The 16,914-nt window shown below is 48.0% G+C and overlaps 1 protein-coding gene across 1 annotated transcript in view; it reads right to left on the bottom strand.

The window, feature by feature from the left end:
- Bmp6 (bone morphogenetic protein 6) overlaps positions 1-16,914 on the bottom strand; it is a 152,764-nt gene that overhangs the window by 11,890 nt on the left and 123,960 nt on the right. The window contains exons 3-4 of the mRNA XM_004847720.4: positions 8,770-8,918; positions 8,093-8,290 (exon numbers count right to left, since the gene is read on the bottom strand). Of these exons, the coding sequence (XP_004847777.1) occupies positions 8,093-8,290; positions 8,770-8,918 (347 nt within the window). The remainder of the gene's footprint in view (positions 1-8,092; positions 8,291-8,769; positions 8,919-16,914) is intronic.

Genomic DNA, 16,914 nt, shown 5'->3' with positions numbered 1-16,914 from the left:
CCTGCAGGGCGCAGCTGGCTGGACCGTGTCACCTGAGGCAGCACCCACACCAAGCACACAATGGCTCTACCTTGAATTGTGGGGCTCACACCCCACCCTCTGAGGGAGATGCATGGGTTAAGTCATCCAGCCATCTTCATATGGGTACACATAGCCACGGGCAAAGGGTCCAATAGTGGGAGAGCTTAGACCACCCCACACAGCGAAAGCCTACGGATCCGCAGGCTTCGCTGTCACCTGAGGGCAGAAGAATCTCACAGTGAGGCGCCTGGACCTACAGAGAAGGCAGCATCGCAGGGAGAGCCAGGGACACGGAAGCACCTGGTCACAAGCTAAGGCCCAGCCCAAGTCCCCAGGGCCCAGGCTGCCCACCCGCTTACTTGGGCCACCGTGGGCTGACCCTGCTCAGCAGGTGACACAGCCAGGAAAATAACCAGCAGTGGAAGAGCTTGGGACAGAGGGACATGTGTCACACTGAAATCCTCAGCTTTCTGAGCTCAGGCTACACGCGCTTCCAAAGGGAAGCCTGTTTGTTTTCCAGAGGGGACAATGGACTACTTTCATGTCCCTTCTCTCCTAGAATGGCAACGGCAAGGACAAAACACTGGCTGTTAAAGTGGCACCTCTGTCTCTATTCCCCTGGCCACTCTTTCGGGGCCCTTATCAGGCCGCCTTATCCAAAACAAGTCTCTGGCTCCCCTCACCTGGCACAATCAATATCACCATTGAGGGACACACAGGAGGCTCCTTGTGTCACAAACACCAGGCGAGGCCAGGGGACCATATTGAGATTTCCATTTCTGCTATCAACAGGTTGGAGGTCAACTTGCTTTCCAGAGTCTAGATTCTGTTTATAACCCAGAGGATTATCACTCATGGCCACATTTTTATTGTTCATTTTTATCGTTGTTCCAAGGTTTCAAAGTCTCACAGGACTGCATTTAACTGGGGTGGGACTTTGGTCTCTTCTCAGCTTTTGTCTTCAGTATAAAATAATACGAAACCAATTGTCTTAAAGTAGACAAAGCCTCCCCTTAAGACTGGGCTGTCCTGTGCTCTAAGTGCCTTCTGTTCATTTACCACTTCCTAGCTGGACCAGCCTCCTGGACCCACACCCACCCGAGGTTGATCACTGCCGGTGAATTATTTAGGCATCGTGCAGCACTGGTTTACATCTGGCTGGGTATTCCTTATCAAAGATGTTTGGGGCCAGAAGTGTTTCAGAGTTTGGAACATATGCATACCCTTTACCAGGGTGAGTGTCACTGATGAAAAAATTCAAAAGTTAAAACTTTTTGAGGGCTGACAGAATGCTCAAAAAAGTTTCAGATTTTGGAGCATTTTGGACTTTGGATTTTCAGATTAGAGATGCTTGCCCTGTGTTGCCTTCTCCCATTGCTAGCCATTTGCACATTCACAAGTGGAGGACTAGGGAGGATGTGGAAAGGCGCTTTCTAGGCCGTCTCACTCATTGTTCTCACGAGATTTAGTGGTGAAAGAGTGTCAAGGCTGATAAAAATAGGGTTTAAAGGGATTCTAACTGTTCAATCACCAACCCTACACCTGCCCTTCATATCTGTGGAGAACCGAGACTTGACTTCATTTAGGATGTTCTGAACAAGCCTCTATTTCTTAACCAAGATATCTGCAAACCAAGCTACAAGCCCTAACATTTTAATGTAAGATCAAAATGACAAAGTAAAATTCCCCACTCCTGTGAAGAGCCAATGACTGTAATTGTGCAGTCCTAAAACATGTCTATTCTTCCCTGGCTGTTCACCGCAGATCGCTGACCCACTCAGCTTTGGCACCCCCAACCCAGGGGACGAGTACTGGGGACACCCTAAAAATGAGACCCCCCAGTTCAGTCTGTGGATTGCAGTTCCTTAAAATCTGTAGCAAAAGACCGCAGTCATAATAAAGTGCTCAAAGAGATGAATTCTGTAACAGATGAATTCTGGTTACCTTTGTCATGCTGGAAGCATGCACCACTGTCCCAACTGGCAAGTTCCAGGGATAGGAGATCAGAATTATCAACAAGAAGGTCCCCCATGCACCTCACCGTCCTAAAGCCACATTTTCCCCACCATTCTTAAGGATACACATTTGGATGGGTGGGAAAGACATGGAGGAAGAACTTATTCCAAGAAATGCTCACAGGCAGCACTGGAGCAATGCCAGACTCATGCCCAAGGACACAGAGGGTCTTATGGGGATCCTGGTTCACAGACAGCTGGCAGAGCTGGGTGGTGACAGCACAAATGAGAATAAGAGACAACTCTGATTTTACATGAACTGTTAAAAGTCACAGACAACATTCCAACTCTCATCTGACAAAATGAAGACCAATTCTAAGTTACTATGTCAGCAGCAGAAAACCTCTGACTCACTAGTTGATTTGAAATAGCATTAATTACCCCTTCCTTCTTAGAGATTTCTTGGAAAGATGCCAGAAAAGTAGTTGGATCACGGTCTAGAATCACCAAAGGGAATTATCCTTCAAGGCCATTATTCGTAGAGCTCAACATGGATTCACCAAATAACACTGCAGTCCCCAGAGGACACAATACAATAAGTCCTAGACTTAATGAACATTTGAGTTGTGAACTTTCACAGATACAAATGGACCTCACATTACTAACATTCGTAGATGTGAAGGAATCGCAGAAGTGGCTCACTTGTCTGTCAGACACTGTCACAGTTGTGCAGCTATGTGCTTGCTGTACAATGTGATAGTGCACAGCAGTACAGTGCTCAGTTAGAGCCCGGCATGCCTGGAAGCAAGAGGAAAAGCAATGGTGATGTGGAGAGACTGCTAGGAAGCACAAAGCAATGACCATGAAACAAAAGTGAAAATAACTGAGAGACTGGACCGAGAAGAAAAGATGCTAGATGTAACATGAATCATTCAACCATTGGCATGATTCTAAAGAACAAGGACAAGATCATGGAACATGTGAAGTTGGCTATATCAATGAAGTCAATGATAATATCCAAAAATCTTGGTAAAATGATAGAGGACGTGGGGAAACTTCTCAGTGTGTGGATGCAGGATTGGTATCAGCACCGAGTCCCGCTCAGCTTAATGCTAATTCAAGAAAAAGCTAAAAGCCTGTTTGAAACTTGAAGAAAAAAATGGGGTGAACAGGGTGCGTCTTTTCCTGTCAGCCATGGATGGTTTAACGGATTCAAGGCTAGAGCAAACTGCCACAACGTAAAGGTAAGTGGTGAGGCTATGAGTGCAGAGACCATAGCTGCCCAAGAATTTCCAGCAACACTTAGGCAAATTACTGATGAAGGCATTTATTTACCCCAACAGGTTATGAACAGTGATGGAACAGGACTGTACCGGAAGAGGACGCCAGAATGAAGCTACATCAGTAAAGAGGAAAAGTCGATGCCAGGCTTCAGAGCAACAAAGGACAGACTTACTCTGTTGTTTGGTGGCAATACTTCCAGTGATACAAACTGAAGCCTGTCTTAGTTTACCATCCAGAGAGCCCAGAAACACAGCCAAAGACCCTCTACCTATTGTGGGAAGAGTAACTCCAAACCTGGCTTACACAGGTCATTTTCCAGGACTGGTGTTTCCACCACTTTATCCCAGGGATAGAGAAATACTGTTTGGAGAAAGCTATCCCACGCAACATTCTTCTGCTGCTTGACAGTGCATCAAGTCACCCCCAATTCATGGATGACTTTCATCCCAACATCAAAGTCGTGCGTCTGCCTCCAAATACTACCACGCTCGCCCATCCAATCTCTGCACCAAGGAAGTACTGCAATTTTCATCAAATGTTATTTATGATACTTTTCGTCAGGCAGTGAAGGCAACTGATAAAACAGGATCAACCTTACAACAATTTTGGAAGGACTGCAACATCCACACAGCCATAGAAAACATCAACTTTGCTTAACATGAGGTCTTGGCTATTACCATGAATGGGACTTGGAAGAACCTTTGCCACAGTTTGTTCATGAAGTTCATGGACCTGAGAAGATGGTAAGGAGTCCAAAGAGGTCGTCAACCACTTAGTGACCCTTAGCAAGAAGCGGGAGCTGGATCTGCAAGAGTACAATGTCACTGAACTCCTGGCTGTTAGTAATGAAGAGCTGATGGACGTGGAGCCCAGCGAAAAGACAGGGAGAGCTCAGAGAAAGGCAGAACCAAAGAACCAAAGAGATTCACATCACAGGAAATGGCAAAAGATTTTCTTTTTTGGAAGAGGCACTGTTAGATTTTGAGGCACAGGATCCCAATGTGGAATGATACACAAAGGTTGCAACAGCCATTCAGAATGTCATCCAGCGTAAGGTCACCTAGGGTCAGGTGGGAGCGAAATTTCACCTTTCCCTCCATCTCCTATTGCTTATGATCCTTCAGCCCCACCTACCTTCCCTCCTCCAGTGAGAAACTCTCTCCTTGTCCATTCACTCTGCGCAATCCCATGCCAGCTGTTGAACTGTACTATACCACCGTTTTAAGGTAACTGTAAAAGTAAAAAGTTTATTTACAGTATTTTTGTGTGTGTTTGGTTTTTTATACTGCATTGTATATTTGTCTCAAAGGCATATAAGAATCACTCTGTCAGACTTATAAACCAATCTGACTTCCGGAATGGAACTCATTCATAAGTCAGGGACTTACTCCGAGAGAGAGACCATAAAAGAGGGAGAAGGGCAGCATGTAAAAGAGATGCCTAAAGTAGAGTTAAAGAACCCAAGGGCAGGTGTCACAAATGCAGGGGATGGTTAGACCCCAAGGCTGAAAAAGAATCGCCAGTCATTGGAAGCCCTGGGTAGAGGGGTACACGGCGTGGCCAGGTCTGCACCTGTTAGACATGCAAAACCCATGATGCTGTGTAGAGGCAGAGCACACACACACAGGAGAAGAGTGGCCCAGCCACACTGCTCAAACCCACTGGCTAGGGCACAAGTTTGCAAAGTCCAGCTTGAAAGTCAACTACAAACGTTGGTGTAGACCTTGGGTGGCAGGAGGTGGCAGATGGGCTCCTGGCTCCTCCCTTGTAGTGGACTAGTTGGGTCTCGGGCGTCCACAGCTCAGGTCCCAAAGCAGCCACTGAGTTCCTTGCCATGCTTTGCCCTGATGACAGGCAACTTGATAAATGACGTGAAGTTCTTTACCCAGAGGCAAGATGATCCCTGGTGGGCTTCTTCTGAAAGTGGCTGCTTTGGTGAAGAGCTATCAATTCCCTGGGAGCACACTGTGGAAGAGTGGGGACAGCAGAGGCAAAGTAATCTTTCCCTTCACCTTCTGAGAGGTTTACAAGGGGGAAGCCAGCTGGAGTCACACCAGGGACGGCGTTTTTCCATATCACTGCATCGGCCTGCTTCTCAGAGGCCCAGCAACCTGTGGCGCCCTGGCCCTGGTAAGAGAGGTTAAGACCATACACCCATTTCTCTAGGTAGCCAACTTTCTGGAAACCCCTTCTTGGAGAGAAATTTCTCCTTCTGCATATCTGCTCCCCTTTACAGAAGAACAAAGAGCCAAGCACATGAATTAGTACCTTGGGGCAAATGTGAGCAACTTCTCTGCACTGGCCGGGTCTTAGAAGACAGAGAGAAGGGAGCAGCCTTGATTACTATACTTCCTGGGGACTTGCAAATATGTGGGGACACAGGGGTTTGGTATAAACTCTTTTGGCCGAGGATTGCTGAAAGGAGCAAAGGAAATCAGGAAGCCCTGGCTTGGAGGTAGGGCGTGGGGAGAGCAGAATGAAACAGAGACATTTGCATCTTATTATAAATTAGATCAACTTTAATGTCCATATTTAATTTTGACTCATCAAATTGAAAAAAAAAACAGTTGAAAAAGACTTGGAAAATAATAATCGGTGACATTGCTAAAACCCAAATCAGCGACACCATGTTTTCTCAATTATAAAAAGTTGGTGTGCATACATATTGGGCTGGTGGGGTGGGTGTTGAATTAATCAAGTGAGATTTTAATTTTAAAAAGCAATCAGCATTTCAAGAGATGCCTCCCTGTCTGAGGTCCCAGAGCCAACTGACCACAGGTCATGAATGACTTCAAGCCCACCACTGGGAGACGCCGTCGCTGTGCCCCAGGGGAACCGCAGATTATTAGCTCCGTTCCGCAAGCTGCCTCCAAGTGAATAAAAGAAACCAGGCACTTCTCTGCCTTCCTCTTTTTAAAGCCCCAGCCCTGACTGTTTGTAGTGGTAAACACGGGAACACCCATGCTGTGCAAGGTTTCTGAGAAACACCAGGAAGACCAGAAACACAAGGTCGCATCACACTGGGTGGTGGATCTCGAGTTCCATATTCAAGTTACCGGAGAAAAAGACAGCTCCTAACATCAGAACCTAAGATTTAGGACATCCTTCCTCCCAAAGAAAAGCCAGGCACTTTGGAGAGTTCCATTAACTCCTTCTGGGCCAAGAAAGTGACATTTATAAAAGGCCACCTGGAAAAATAAATGCATCTTCCAGCAGTATTTTACTTCCGGCTCACACACATGCTCAGCACCTACTTCTTACAATTGGACGTAACAAGTCTTTGAGTGTTATTTTGAGGCAGATCGAGTGAGTTTCATTTAATTCCAACCAGGCTTCAAGGCACTTGTCATTCCTACTTTACCAAGGAGAAAACTGAATCCAAAAAGATTAGGTTCCTCGAAAGTCAAAGGGTAGCAATAAGGTGCACGAGTTCTCTGATTGCAAATCGTCCCAAAACTTCCGCTTGCTTCTTGATCCCCAGGCCACTGAAATGGTCAAAGGAAACCCAGGACCAGCAAGCACTGGCTGGGGAGACAGAACTGCAGGGCTCTGAATTCAGTTCTACCCAGTGGCTCCATGGATGGGGGTCAGGAGGGAAGATCTGCTCCCCTCTGTGCTGCCGCCACAGTGGTGCCCCGCCCTCTCCTGAAGGGCGGGCAGGAAAGACAGGGTCCCAGACACAGGCAGGAGGGGCCTCGTACTCTCTCGCCCTGTGGATGAGCTGGTTCCAAGTGTAAGGAGGCTGACCCATCTCTGCCCTAAAGGCACACACACAATGTGGCCAGGCCAGCCGGAGCCCTTCCTGGGCAGCAGGGAGCCACGGGTAGAGTGCAGGATGCAGGCCCGGCCCCTGCTTTCTGCCAGAACCGCAATGAGAGGGGGCTCTCCATCTGCGGCCGAAATTGCCAAGGGTGGCAAGACCCTGGAACTGTGGGACACCCCCCCGCCACCACACAGACTCTTTCTGAGAAGGCCACCAACAAGGGAAAATAGAAAAGAAGAGAGAGAGAGTCCTAGTATCATCTGAGCCCATGGGTCCAACCAGGCCAAAAGCCAGAACGTTTGAACTTCCCAGTTCAGTAAAATCAATTTTCCAGGCCTGCTGGTGTTGACTTTCTATCACTCCCAGCCAAGAGCACTGATAAACACAAGTCCACCCTACACAAACACACAAGGCTTGTGTGCACCCATTGAGCCGCCCAATCTGAAAACCCAAAACCTGAAAAGCCCCTAAATTTGAAACCTTTTGAGTGTTAACATAATGCCACAAGTAGAAAAATCTCACCCCTGACCTCGCATTTCTGGTCACCGTCAAGACACAGGTGTCTACAAGTGCTGTGTAAACGACCTTCAGGCTGGGTCCAAGGCGCCCGTGAAACCTGAGTGAGCTTGCGTTTAGGGTTGGCTCCTGCCCCAAGATGCCTTGTTATTTATGTGCAAATATTCCAGAGTCTGAAAAAATAAAACATCTGAAACACTTCTGGCCCCCAACACTTCAGAAATGGATGCTCAACCTCACACCGCAGCCCCCAGGGTTAAATAATGCAACGGGAAATAAAGGTTGAAGCATTTGGATGATTTAGATGGGAACAGAAAAGGAACTGGGCAAATCTAACCAAACAGATGCTCATCTGGATACAGAGCGGTCAGGCTGCCTGCAGCCGGGGTCTTTGGCTAGCAGGAGTTCTACTTAGATGCTCTGTGACTGTAACATTCCACCACCGAGCAGGGACACCTTGGGCCACCGCACTGCTGAGCAGAAGCGGCGACCTCTGAAGCCAGGGGCCGGAGCTGGGTTCTCACCAAGGCCACGGGGCTGCGCTCACACCTACCGGAAGCGCTGGAGACCCGGGACACGTCCTGGGCCTGGGTGGAACGATTGCGACTCTGCTGGCGGCGCCGGCCCGGGGCTGACCTGGCAGTGCGCACGTGGACCTCGCTCACCTTGAAGAAGGCCACCATGAAGGGCTGCTTGTCGTAGGGGCCGTCTCTGCCCACCAGGCCCGCGGCATGGGGGTTGATGTGGAGCCCTTGAGTGCAAACCAGAACACGGAATCTTAGTCGCGCAGCTACACCGTGTGACGACCCTTCCTGGGAGGCCCCGTGTGGGAGGGCCAGAACCAAGAGGGCCTTCAGAGGACTGGGTCAGGACACGGTGCGGGTCTGATTCCCCCACGCTCCCTCTTTAATTCTGCTCTTAATTCCCCCCAATCCGAGAGTGGACTGCAAGTGGGGACCCTGAGCTTTGCGGCTGCAGGAGGAGAGGGCGCCACAGGGGTCCCCTCGGCGGCTCTGGACCTCCTTCCCCTCCACACCCCCTGCCTCTGCCCCCTCTGGTACTCGGGCCGAGCTGGTCTCCGAGTCCCTGCCAGAATGGTTTTGCTTTCCAATGGCAGCCACAAGGGACAGTAAATGAGGTCACCCTGGAGCCCAGGCCTGCACAACTGCAGGCGGGGTGGTGAACCGAAGCACCCCGGACAGCTTCCTGTGGCATTCGCGCCCCACTCACCGTCCCGCGTCACCACGCTCAGCTGGAGCCCCATGTTGTGCTGCGGGGTCACCAACCACAGGTTGCTAGTGGCCGTGATGTCAAATTCCAGCCAGCCTTCTTCCGAGGCCCACACGGCGCGGGTGTCCAACAAGAACAGGTCGGAGTCTCTGAAAGAGAAAACGTGGCACCGTGGGGCCCCATCTGTCTGCCTGGCGTCGGAATGAAAGGTGCCAAGTCGGCACATGCCACCCTGTGCCACCCGCAGGGGCAAGACACCGCCTGTGACGGGCCCTGTGGGGACATCAGCGTCTCCGGCACAGGGGCTCCTGCAACCTCCCCCAAGCCTCGCCGCCGCTGCTCCTACCAAATCCTTTCTGACATCGGGGCAAATGACAAATCGGTATCGTTTCGCCTGTTTAATATTTACTCATTTCTCTACTGCATTACTTTATCTCTTTTTAATGCAGTTGTTAATCGCTTACTCCGTGGCTGGCGAATCCTAAAGAGGAAAGTAGGAGCAGGATTAAGATTAAAATCAGGATCCAAGGAGCATTTACAAAGTTGTTTCTTGCTTAAAAATCATTTTTGAGGGAGGCCGGGGATTTAGCTCAGTGGTTCCACCACTTGCTTCTCAAGCGCAAGGTCCTGAGTTCGATCCCTGGTACCAAAAAAAAAAAAAAAAAAAAATTGAAATTCGGACCTGAAAATCATCACATTAGTGCCAGTGAAGTAAGGAGAGACAAGAAGCCATGTGACATCCTGTTCCTCTAATGGAGCTCGTCAAATGATCCAGGGTGAGTGACAAGACTTTTTCATGCAGATTGTATAATGAGGGGAGTATGTTCAGTCTTTTGTGTTTGTTTATAGGGTCTCACTATGTAGCCCAGGCTGGCCTCCAACTTGCAGCAATCCTCCTGCCTCAGCCTCCTGGTGCTGGGATTACAGGTGTGCACTACCACACCTGGCAGTTCAGTTATCCTTACAGCTCATTCTAGCACAACTGTGAGCCACTGTTAGGGGCCTCTGAGCACTTTCTTTCCACTGAGCATCAAAGAGAGTCCATCATCTCTCTCTCCCTGCCTCCTCCTCTCTCCTTCTCTCTGGAGATAATGGTCTTGCTATGTTGCCCAGGCCGGCTCTAAACTCCTGGCCTCAAATAATCTTCCTGCCTCAGCCTCCAAAGGAGCTAGGACCATAGACATGTGCCCTCACACAGAATATTTTTATATTTTCACTTTCTGACCAACATAACCCCAAGGCTTGTGGAAAGATGGCACGTGGGTTTCTTTCTGTTCCCTCACTTGTCATCAGAGGTTACCTTCCAGTGTTTCAGAACCAGTCTGAACCTGAATTCACACCCCCAGGCCAGGCCGCTACACTAGAATGAAGTGGCTGGGGATTCTCACCACAAACACGGCTATAGTTTGGCCACAAGAACTGACAATCCTTGCATGCTTGAAGTATCTTGCTGCAATATCTTACAGGGATAAAAATATCATTAGCATTAAATACAGGCTGAGCATCCCTCACTTGAAAATTTAGAACCCAAGATGCTCCAAAATCTAAAACGCTGTGAGTCCCATTACAATGCCAAATGTGGACAATGCTGCACCCAGCCTCATGGGACAGGATGCAGTCCAAACTGCTTAAAAATCCCTCCCTGCCTTCACTGCACTCTTGCTTGGTGGCTCCTCTGTAAGGTAAGGATGGGCTGACTAGGGCTGGCATTTTCTACTTCTAGTTTTCAAGGCTGATTATTTCCCAGCTAGGTCTGATTTTGAGGGAAACGCGGTGACGTGACATTACCTCCATTTTGCAGTTGAAGAAACTGAGGCTCAGATGTGCAGCCAGGATCACAAGCTCACAAAGGAGCGAACTTAGGGAAAGAACAGGTGAAGGGACTTAGTTTTGCGTCCTAAAGGTTCCCACAGCGACACACCCCCTTTTGAGAGTACCAAAGGCAGCCTATGACGAATGAACGAAATTCATTTCTAATGTGTGAATTATTTTTACGAGGCCAGTGGAACATCCAAGTGAAAATTTTTAGATTTCTTCCATGGGGACAGGGCATTTGTCCTGCTCGCACAGCTACTTTGTGTTTGAAGGGAACTCTATTGTCATCTTTCCCGAAAATAAACAGTAGGCACAGCTAAGAGCAGTTTACTCAGCTGCTTGGCAGAGCCTGCACAGGCCACACTTGGGGCTGTCCTCTTTAAAGCTCTCCTGATGTGAACATGTCTTAGCCCCTGCGGACAAACTGCCTGCCGTGCCTGGAGCAACAACCGAGCCGGGAGATGAGGGGTCCATGGAAAATAGCAAGAGGAGACTGCGGGCCAAGGCTTTGAAGTTCAGATGCAGACAGACGTAAATTCTGTTCTGGGAGGTCAAAGAAGACCCGACTCCAAAAATAACACAAACACTATGAAGGGTGCAATGGGAAAAGTAGCCTTGGTCCCGAAGGAAGCCCAGGACACATTGGTGTCAGAGGGGCAGAATGTGGCTGGCATTGTCTAGGATCCAGACCTGGAGATGACTGCAGTGGGGAGGCTGCTGCAGAGGGTCAGTTATTCACAGAGCTTCAAAGAGGCAACGTGCATCTAATTTTTAAGCACTTGTAATAAGGGAGCATAGAACTATGGTCCAAGTCTGAGTGTGGCATAGCTGGTAGGAAGAGACTGGAACAAGGTTTTATTTTCTTTCCTTTTAAAGAGTGGGTTTGACAATAATGGAAGCAGGAGCTGATTACAGGAGAAAGTAAGGGATGAAAGAGAAAACCACGGTCCAAAAAAGGATGAAAGAAGAGAATGTGGGAAGAGAGGAGAGGACCCTAAATGAGACAAGGAGAATAAGAATCAAAAGCGAAACTTACAACAGAGCCAAAAGCCAGTCGGTGAGGGTTAAGCATCGTTGGGTGGAAACAGAGCCTCTGTCCTAGCTGTGGTACCGAGCTACGGCGAGGCTCCCAAGACCTCTGCTGTTTCCGTACCACTCTTCTAACCGGACAACCAGAGTCACGCCAGGCTCAACGTTATGAGACCCACTGAACATGCGTGGTCCAACACCAAGCCTTGAGGATTGAAGGTCTCCGTGGTTCAGGGTAGTGAGTGGCCGTGAACTTGGATGCTGAGATCTAGGATGCTGAGGTCCTTTGCAAGGGAAGTAATGCAAAGGCTTAAAATAACTGCACCAGGTAGGGTCAAGGAATGACAGCGTCTACAGTGCGCTTCCTGTCCGGGGAGTACAGCACCGAGGGCTTCCTTTACGCTCAGGACAAACAGGAGAGGCAGACTGCATTCCGACCATGCTTTCTACACCTGAGGTCCCGAGCCCTAGCAAGATCTCAGAGCCACACCGGCCATCAACTTGACCTGAGCAGCAGAGACCAACTCCCTTAACAGAGGGTTTATCTGGGCACTGGGAGAGAGCGCAGTCTGGGCAACGCATGCGAGGGTGGACCAACGGCGCCTCAGAAGAGGATGGGGAAAGAGGAAACTCTACTTCTGGTTTTAGTGGTGCTAGGGATGGAAACCAGGGCCTGGCACATGCTAAGAACACACTGAGCTGCAAGCCTAGCCCCAAGAGGAACCTTTGAAAAGAAAAAAAGAATTCGATGCCCAATACCAAAAATAAATAAATAAATAAATAAATGAGAAGAGAGACATCCATCATCCATGCAGGCTGTTTAGAAATAAAGAGCACTGCAAGCGACACCATTTTGATGCTAACACCTTGTACGGTCACAGAGGGAAACCAAATTTAAACAGAGCCTGGCCTCTCTCAGCGATCACATATTTTGGGATCATAACCCATCACTCCAATGAATATAGAGTACAGGCTGAGCAAGAGCTGAGAGCAAGATCAAAATACACTGCATGTACATGCTAAGTCAGCTAGATACTACAAATGCGTTGGGATATACAGGGTGGGCACAGGGCTAGGAATCCCGAGGGGCCAAACACACTTGGGTCGGTGACGAGGGGCAAAGGCAGAAAGGCGCGCTCGCTGGCTGCTGCCTGCCGCGGACAGTCCTGATGAGATGGCAGCCGGCGTGCTCCTGATCAGCCCTGCTCCTCCGGCCCAGCAGAACCCTGTGTGTCCCATGCAGAACACCGTAGCACCCTGCTCCAGGTTGAACATGTCCCCAGAGTCCCCGGTTGGAAACTTCATCTCCAAGGCGACAGTGCTGAGAGGTGGGAACTTGAAGAGGACAGTTAGGCACCAGGGCTCTGCCTCATGAATGGATTAGTACGTTCATGTTCTCGATGGGGTGGTCATTTATGTCCCCCAGCCAGGGGCTTGTACATGCAGGACTGTCCCATTGGGTTCCTTTTATTAATTCTGTTGGTAAAAAACCGGTATGAGTGATTAGATCTGTTGGTACAAGCTGCCCAGGGGGACAGTCATGCATGGTGGTCCAAGCCTGCGGGAACTGTCACCAGAGTGGGCAGGGTGTCACAGGAGTGGGCTCTTGATGAAAGGATGGCTCATCCCCCTTTCTCTTGCTCTTCTGCATGTGTCCTCTTGCCCTCTGACCTTCCATTATAACCCACCAAGGGGGCCCTCACGGGACTTCCAGCCTCTACAACACTGAGCCAATTAATTTCTGTTCTAGAGATGGGTGTAGCGGTGCATGCCTGTCATCCCAGCATTCAGGAGACTGATGCAGGAGGACTGCCATGAGTGCGAGGCCAGCCTGGGCTATACAGTGAGTTCAAGGCCTGTCTAAACTACACAGTGAGATCCTGTCCCGAAAAGCCACAAGAAAACAATCCTGTCCTTTTGAATTACCAAGTCTTAGACACTGTTATAGCAATACAAAACCCTAAGACACACACGTTCACACAGCCAGGGTGAGAGGCTTTTAAAGGAACACAGCTTCCAGGCAGTTTCACTGGTCACCTCAAAGCATTTAAGAGGCACTATTTATAACACATCACTGAAAGGGTTCTGGGCTGACTCACGTCTATTTTCTTTCTCTCAGTGACCCTTAGCCTCCCTGCTCTACTGAGTCTGGAAAAGTGTAGCCTCCAGTGGGCCAGGCTGCAGCTCGGGGGTAGGGCACTTCCTGGCATGTGCACGGTCCTGGGTTCCATCCCCAGCACCCACGTTAGCCCCGAGCCGTGTCCCTTCCATCGAAGCCCCAAAGCCCCCACCTCGGGGACATTCTGTCAGACCCACAGCACTGAGTGCAAAGCACAGTGTCTCTCTCCTTTGCCTCGGGGAAGGGCAGGAGGTACCTGAGCTGCTCCTCCTGGAAAAATGGAATCCAGGAAGCCCCCACCACCCTGGTCAAAAGAGAACTGTGTTTTACCACTAACCCTTACACTCGAAAAATATTTTTGATGAAGCGGAATTTATACAATCAAAATAACCAGACGTACAAAATATTTGATAAAGTGACTGCGTGGTCTATTTAGTTCTTTGCAACACATTTCCGTGGCATTTGTGTCTGGAACTAATGGTACATGAAGATACTAGACAACATTCATATAATGACAAATTCTCTTTAAGCAATAAGGAAAGAAATAGAATGAAAAGAAAATCATTTGAGAAAATTAGATAAGCCCTTGCTTTGTACTGTTTCTTTATGTAAGGTGTAGCATATATAGTTTAAATTTTTACCACTAGAGAGAAAATAGAATATTTGAAAATTGAGTATTACAAACCAGAGTAAACTGCTACATACTCAGATTTGAGTAGCAAGAGTGAATAAATATTATACAGTTGGTTAAGTTTTAATTGGTGCCACGCCACTTGGTATTACTCAGTTTTCACCTCAGCAGCTAGCACGGTATAAAGCGATGCTTCAAAGGTCCAAGGCACCTTGACCCTGCTAGCTCATCTTACAACCAGTACAATTCTGCCGGCTGTCAGAGAACTAACACAGCACACGTTAATACAACGTTAAGTCCATGACTGTTCCCAGTGCTCTCATGTATGTCAGTTTCTCACAAGTCCTAAAGAGATAAATATGATTAACAGCAGCTCAAGCTTACAGGGAAGGAACCTGAGGCACCAGGAGCCTAAGTAGTTTGCTCACAGTCACACAGCCAGTGAGTTCAGAGCTGGGATTTGAATCCAGGCCAAGTTCCCCATGTGTTCCTCACCCCAGTGGTCCTCAGCCCGCCCTGCGTCAGAGTCCCCTATGGTCAACGCTCCTCACCCTGAAGCTTCTGGTTCAGTACCCGGGTGGGGCTCGAGAGCTGCCCTTCTAGCAGGCTCTAAGAAGCAGTTGTTCCTGCTGATCTGGGGAGCACTGTGTGAGAGCCGGGGCTCAGCATCTCCTTCTTCATTAAACGTGACCGCCCTGCCTCTGCCTCCTTTGCAGTCTAAAGATCGAAAGCCATCCACTCGCAAGATGTCTTGCTGCTGTCCCCGAAAGAGTGCAAAGCAGATGGAGGATGCTCCCAAATAATGACTGTCTCAAACTCAGGGAATTGGCCACTTAGGGTCATGAGCGAAATCACGGAAAGACCAAGTCGGAAGCAGCAGTGCTTTCGAAGGCTTGCTTCTCTGCAGGCAACACAGAAAAGAGGGCGGGGAGGTGATGACACACATTCATGGCTATTTAACCTGTCTTCTTTTGCCACATAAAATAATATTTCCAAACGCTGGAGTCTACCCCAACCTACCCTAATGACAAGCTCAGAAAGGGGGAAAGGTTCGGCCACATTTTAAGCATGTTTTTCCCAAAGCTTATTCTCCAATCCTAAGTTTCACATCCTTGCCCAATGGGGGGGGGGGATGAAACAATTAAAATATGCTAATTTATGATTTAAAAAAAGATTGTTGCACAAAATAATCTTAACCACTAATATCAGGCCTGCCTCCCACAAAACCAGAAATCTTTTGACGGAAGTACGTGTAAGCAAAGCAATTTCGTTTCTAGCAGTGATTAATACATAAGGTATTCATTTCATTTCCAGAAATTAAAAAAAAAACCCTATTTGTCTTCCAAGTTCACCTGGTGGATAAGCATTTCCCGAGGATGGTATCCCTTTCTCATCTCCAACCATAAAATATTTTAGTATTCTTCTGAGTGTAGACCCTTTTCTATGATAACTTTAATTTGACACTGCGCCTTACGAAGAACAGAACTTAGGCTGAGAAATGAGGTTTGGTAGATTCTCTCTTTTTTTTTTTTAAATTTCAGGTAGATCATTCTAGGTATGAGGAATATACACATAACTGGGAAGATGAAGCTAACTAGTTACATAGCTGAGATGTGGATCAGTTGTATTATCTCCCTTTCAGAGGTAAAGGAATAAATATGTAAAAGTTCATTGCTTGCCAGAGGCCCACACTGAGAGCCAAAGATTATCAAATCAGCAGTAAGATCTCAGGATTCCCTGAGGATCATAGCTGTGAAAGCCAGAGACAGAAAGAGAAACAGGTGTGGCTGTTCAGTGATAAAAGGCTTAGGTTTTCCTCTCCCATCTGGCTTTCTCAGATTTGCCCTTCTGTTCAAAAAAGAAACCTGGCTCAGGTATCTAAAGAGATTGAATTTTTATCTTCAGTCTAGCAGGTAGCACTGAAAACCCAACAAATTCACAGAGCAATCAGTCCCTAAGTAATGCTTTTCTGAAGAAATTACTCTCCTAGATCCTGGAACTGGATCAAATACTGGGTCCAGGTCTTGTTTATAGAATTACAATATCTGGTTAATGATGAAAACACTAACATTTGTGGGGAATCATTTAAAAGATTTTCAAAAGAAGATAACAAAATATTACCCACAGACTTCAGCTTCTGGCTACTATGTCTCAAAGAAGCACTGCCACCAAGAATAACTAAAAATAATGGATTAACAACAACTAAACAAACACTTTTTCGAAGTCGTCTTAGAGCAGCTTAGCCAGGCAACACTTCATGGGTCAAGACTAAGACCTCAAAGACAAGAGAAAAGCACCAGGCAAGCCTTGTATTTGCTGTTGCCTTTTCATTCCAGAGCATGTTAAATTCCTAGCATGAGGCAAACTCCAAACAGAAAGCAGCAGCAGCCTTGATTTCTGGCCAAGATCCCTGAAACTACAGCTCAAGATATCTTGGCTATAAAGGGCTAAGTTCCAGGAGGAAAGAGGCTGCTCTGAAGTGAATGTGTAAAAGTGATCTCACAGAACCATGGGTTCACTTCTATCCAGTCCGTCCCCCTCTCCCCCATGT

This window comes from Heterocephalus glaber, unplaced genomic scaffold (assembly GCF_053883595.1).
Source record: "Heterocephalus glaber isolate CG9 unplaced genomic scaffold, H.glaber_assembly_v1.0 deba00001472, whole genome shotgun sequence".
NCBI lineage: Eukaryota > Metazoa > Chordata > Mammalia > Rodentia > Bathyergidae > Heterocephalus > Heterocephalus glaber.
Note: the sequence above shows the minus strand (reverse complement) of the source record. Positions and strands in the feature narration are given on the sequence as shown.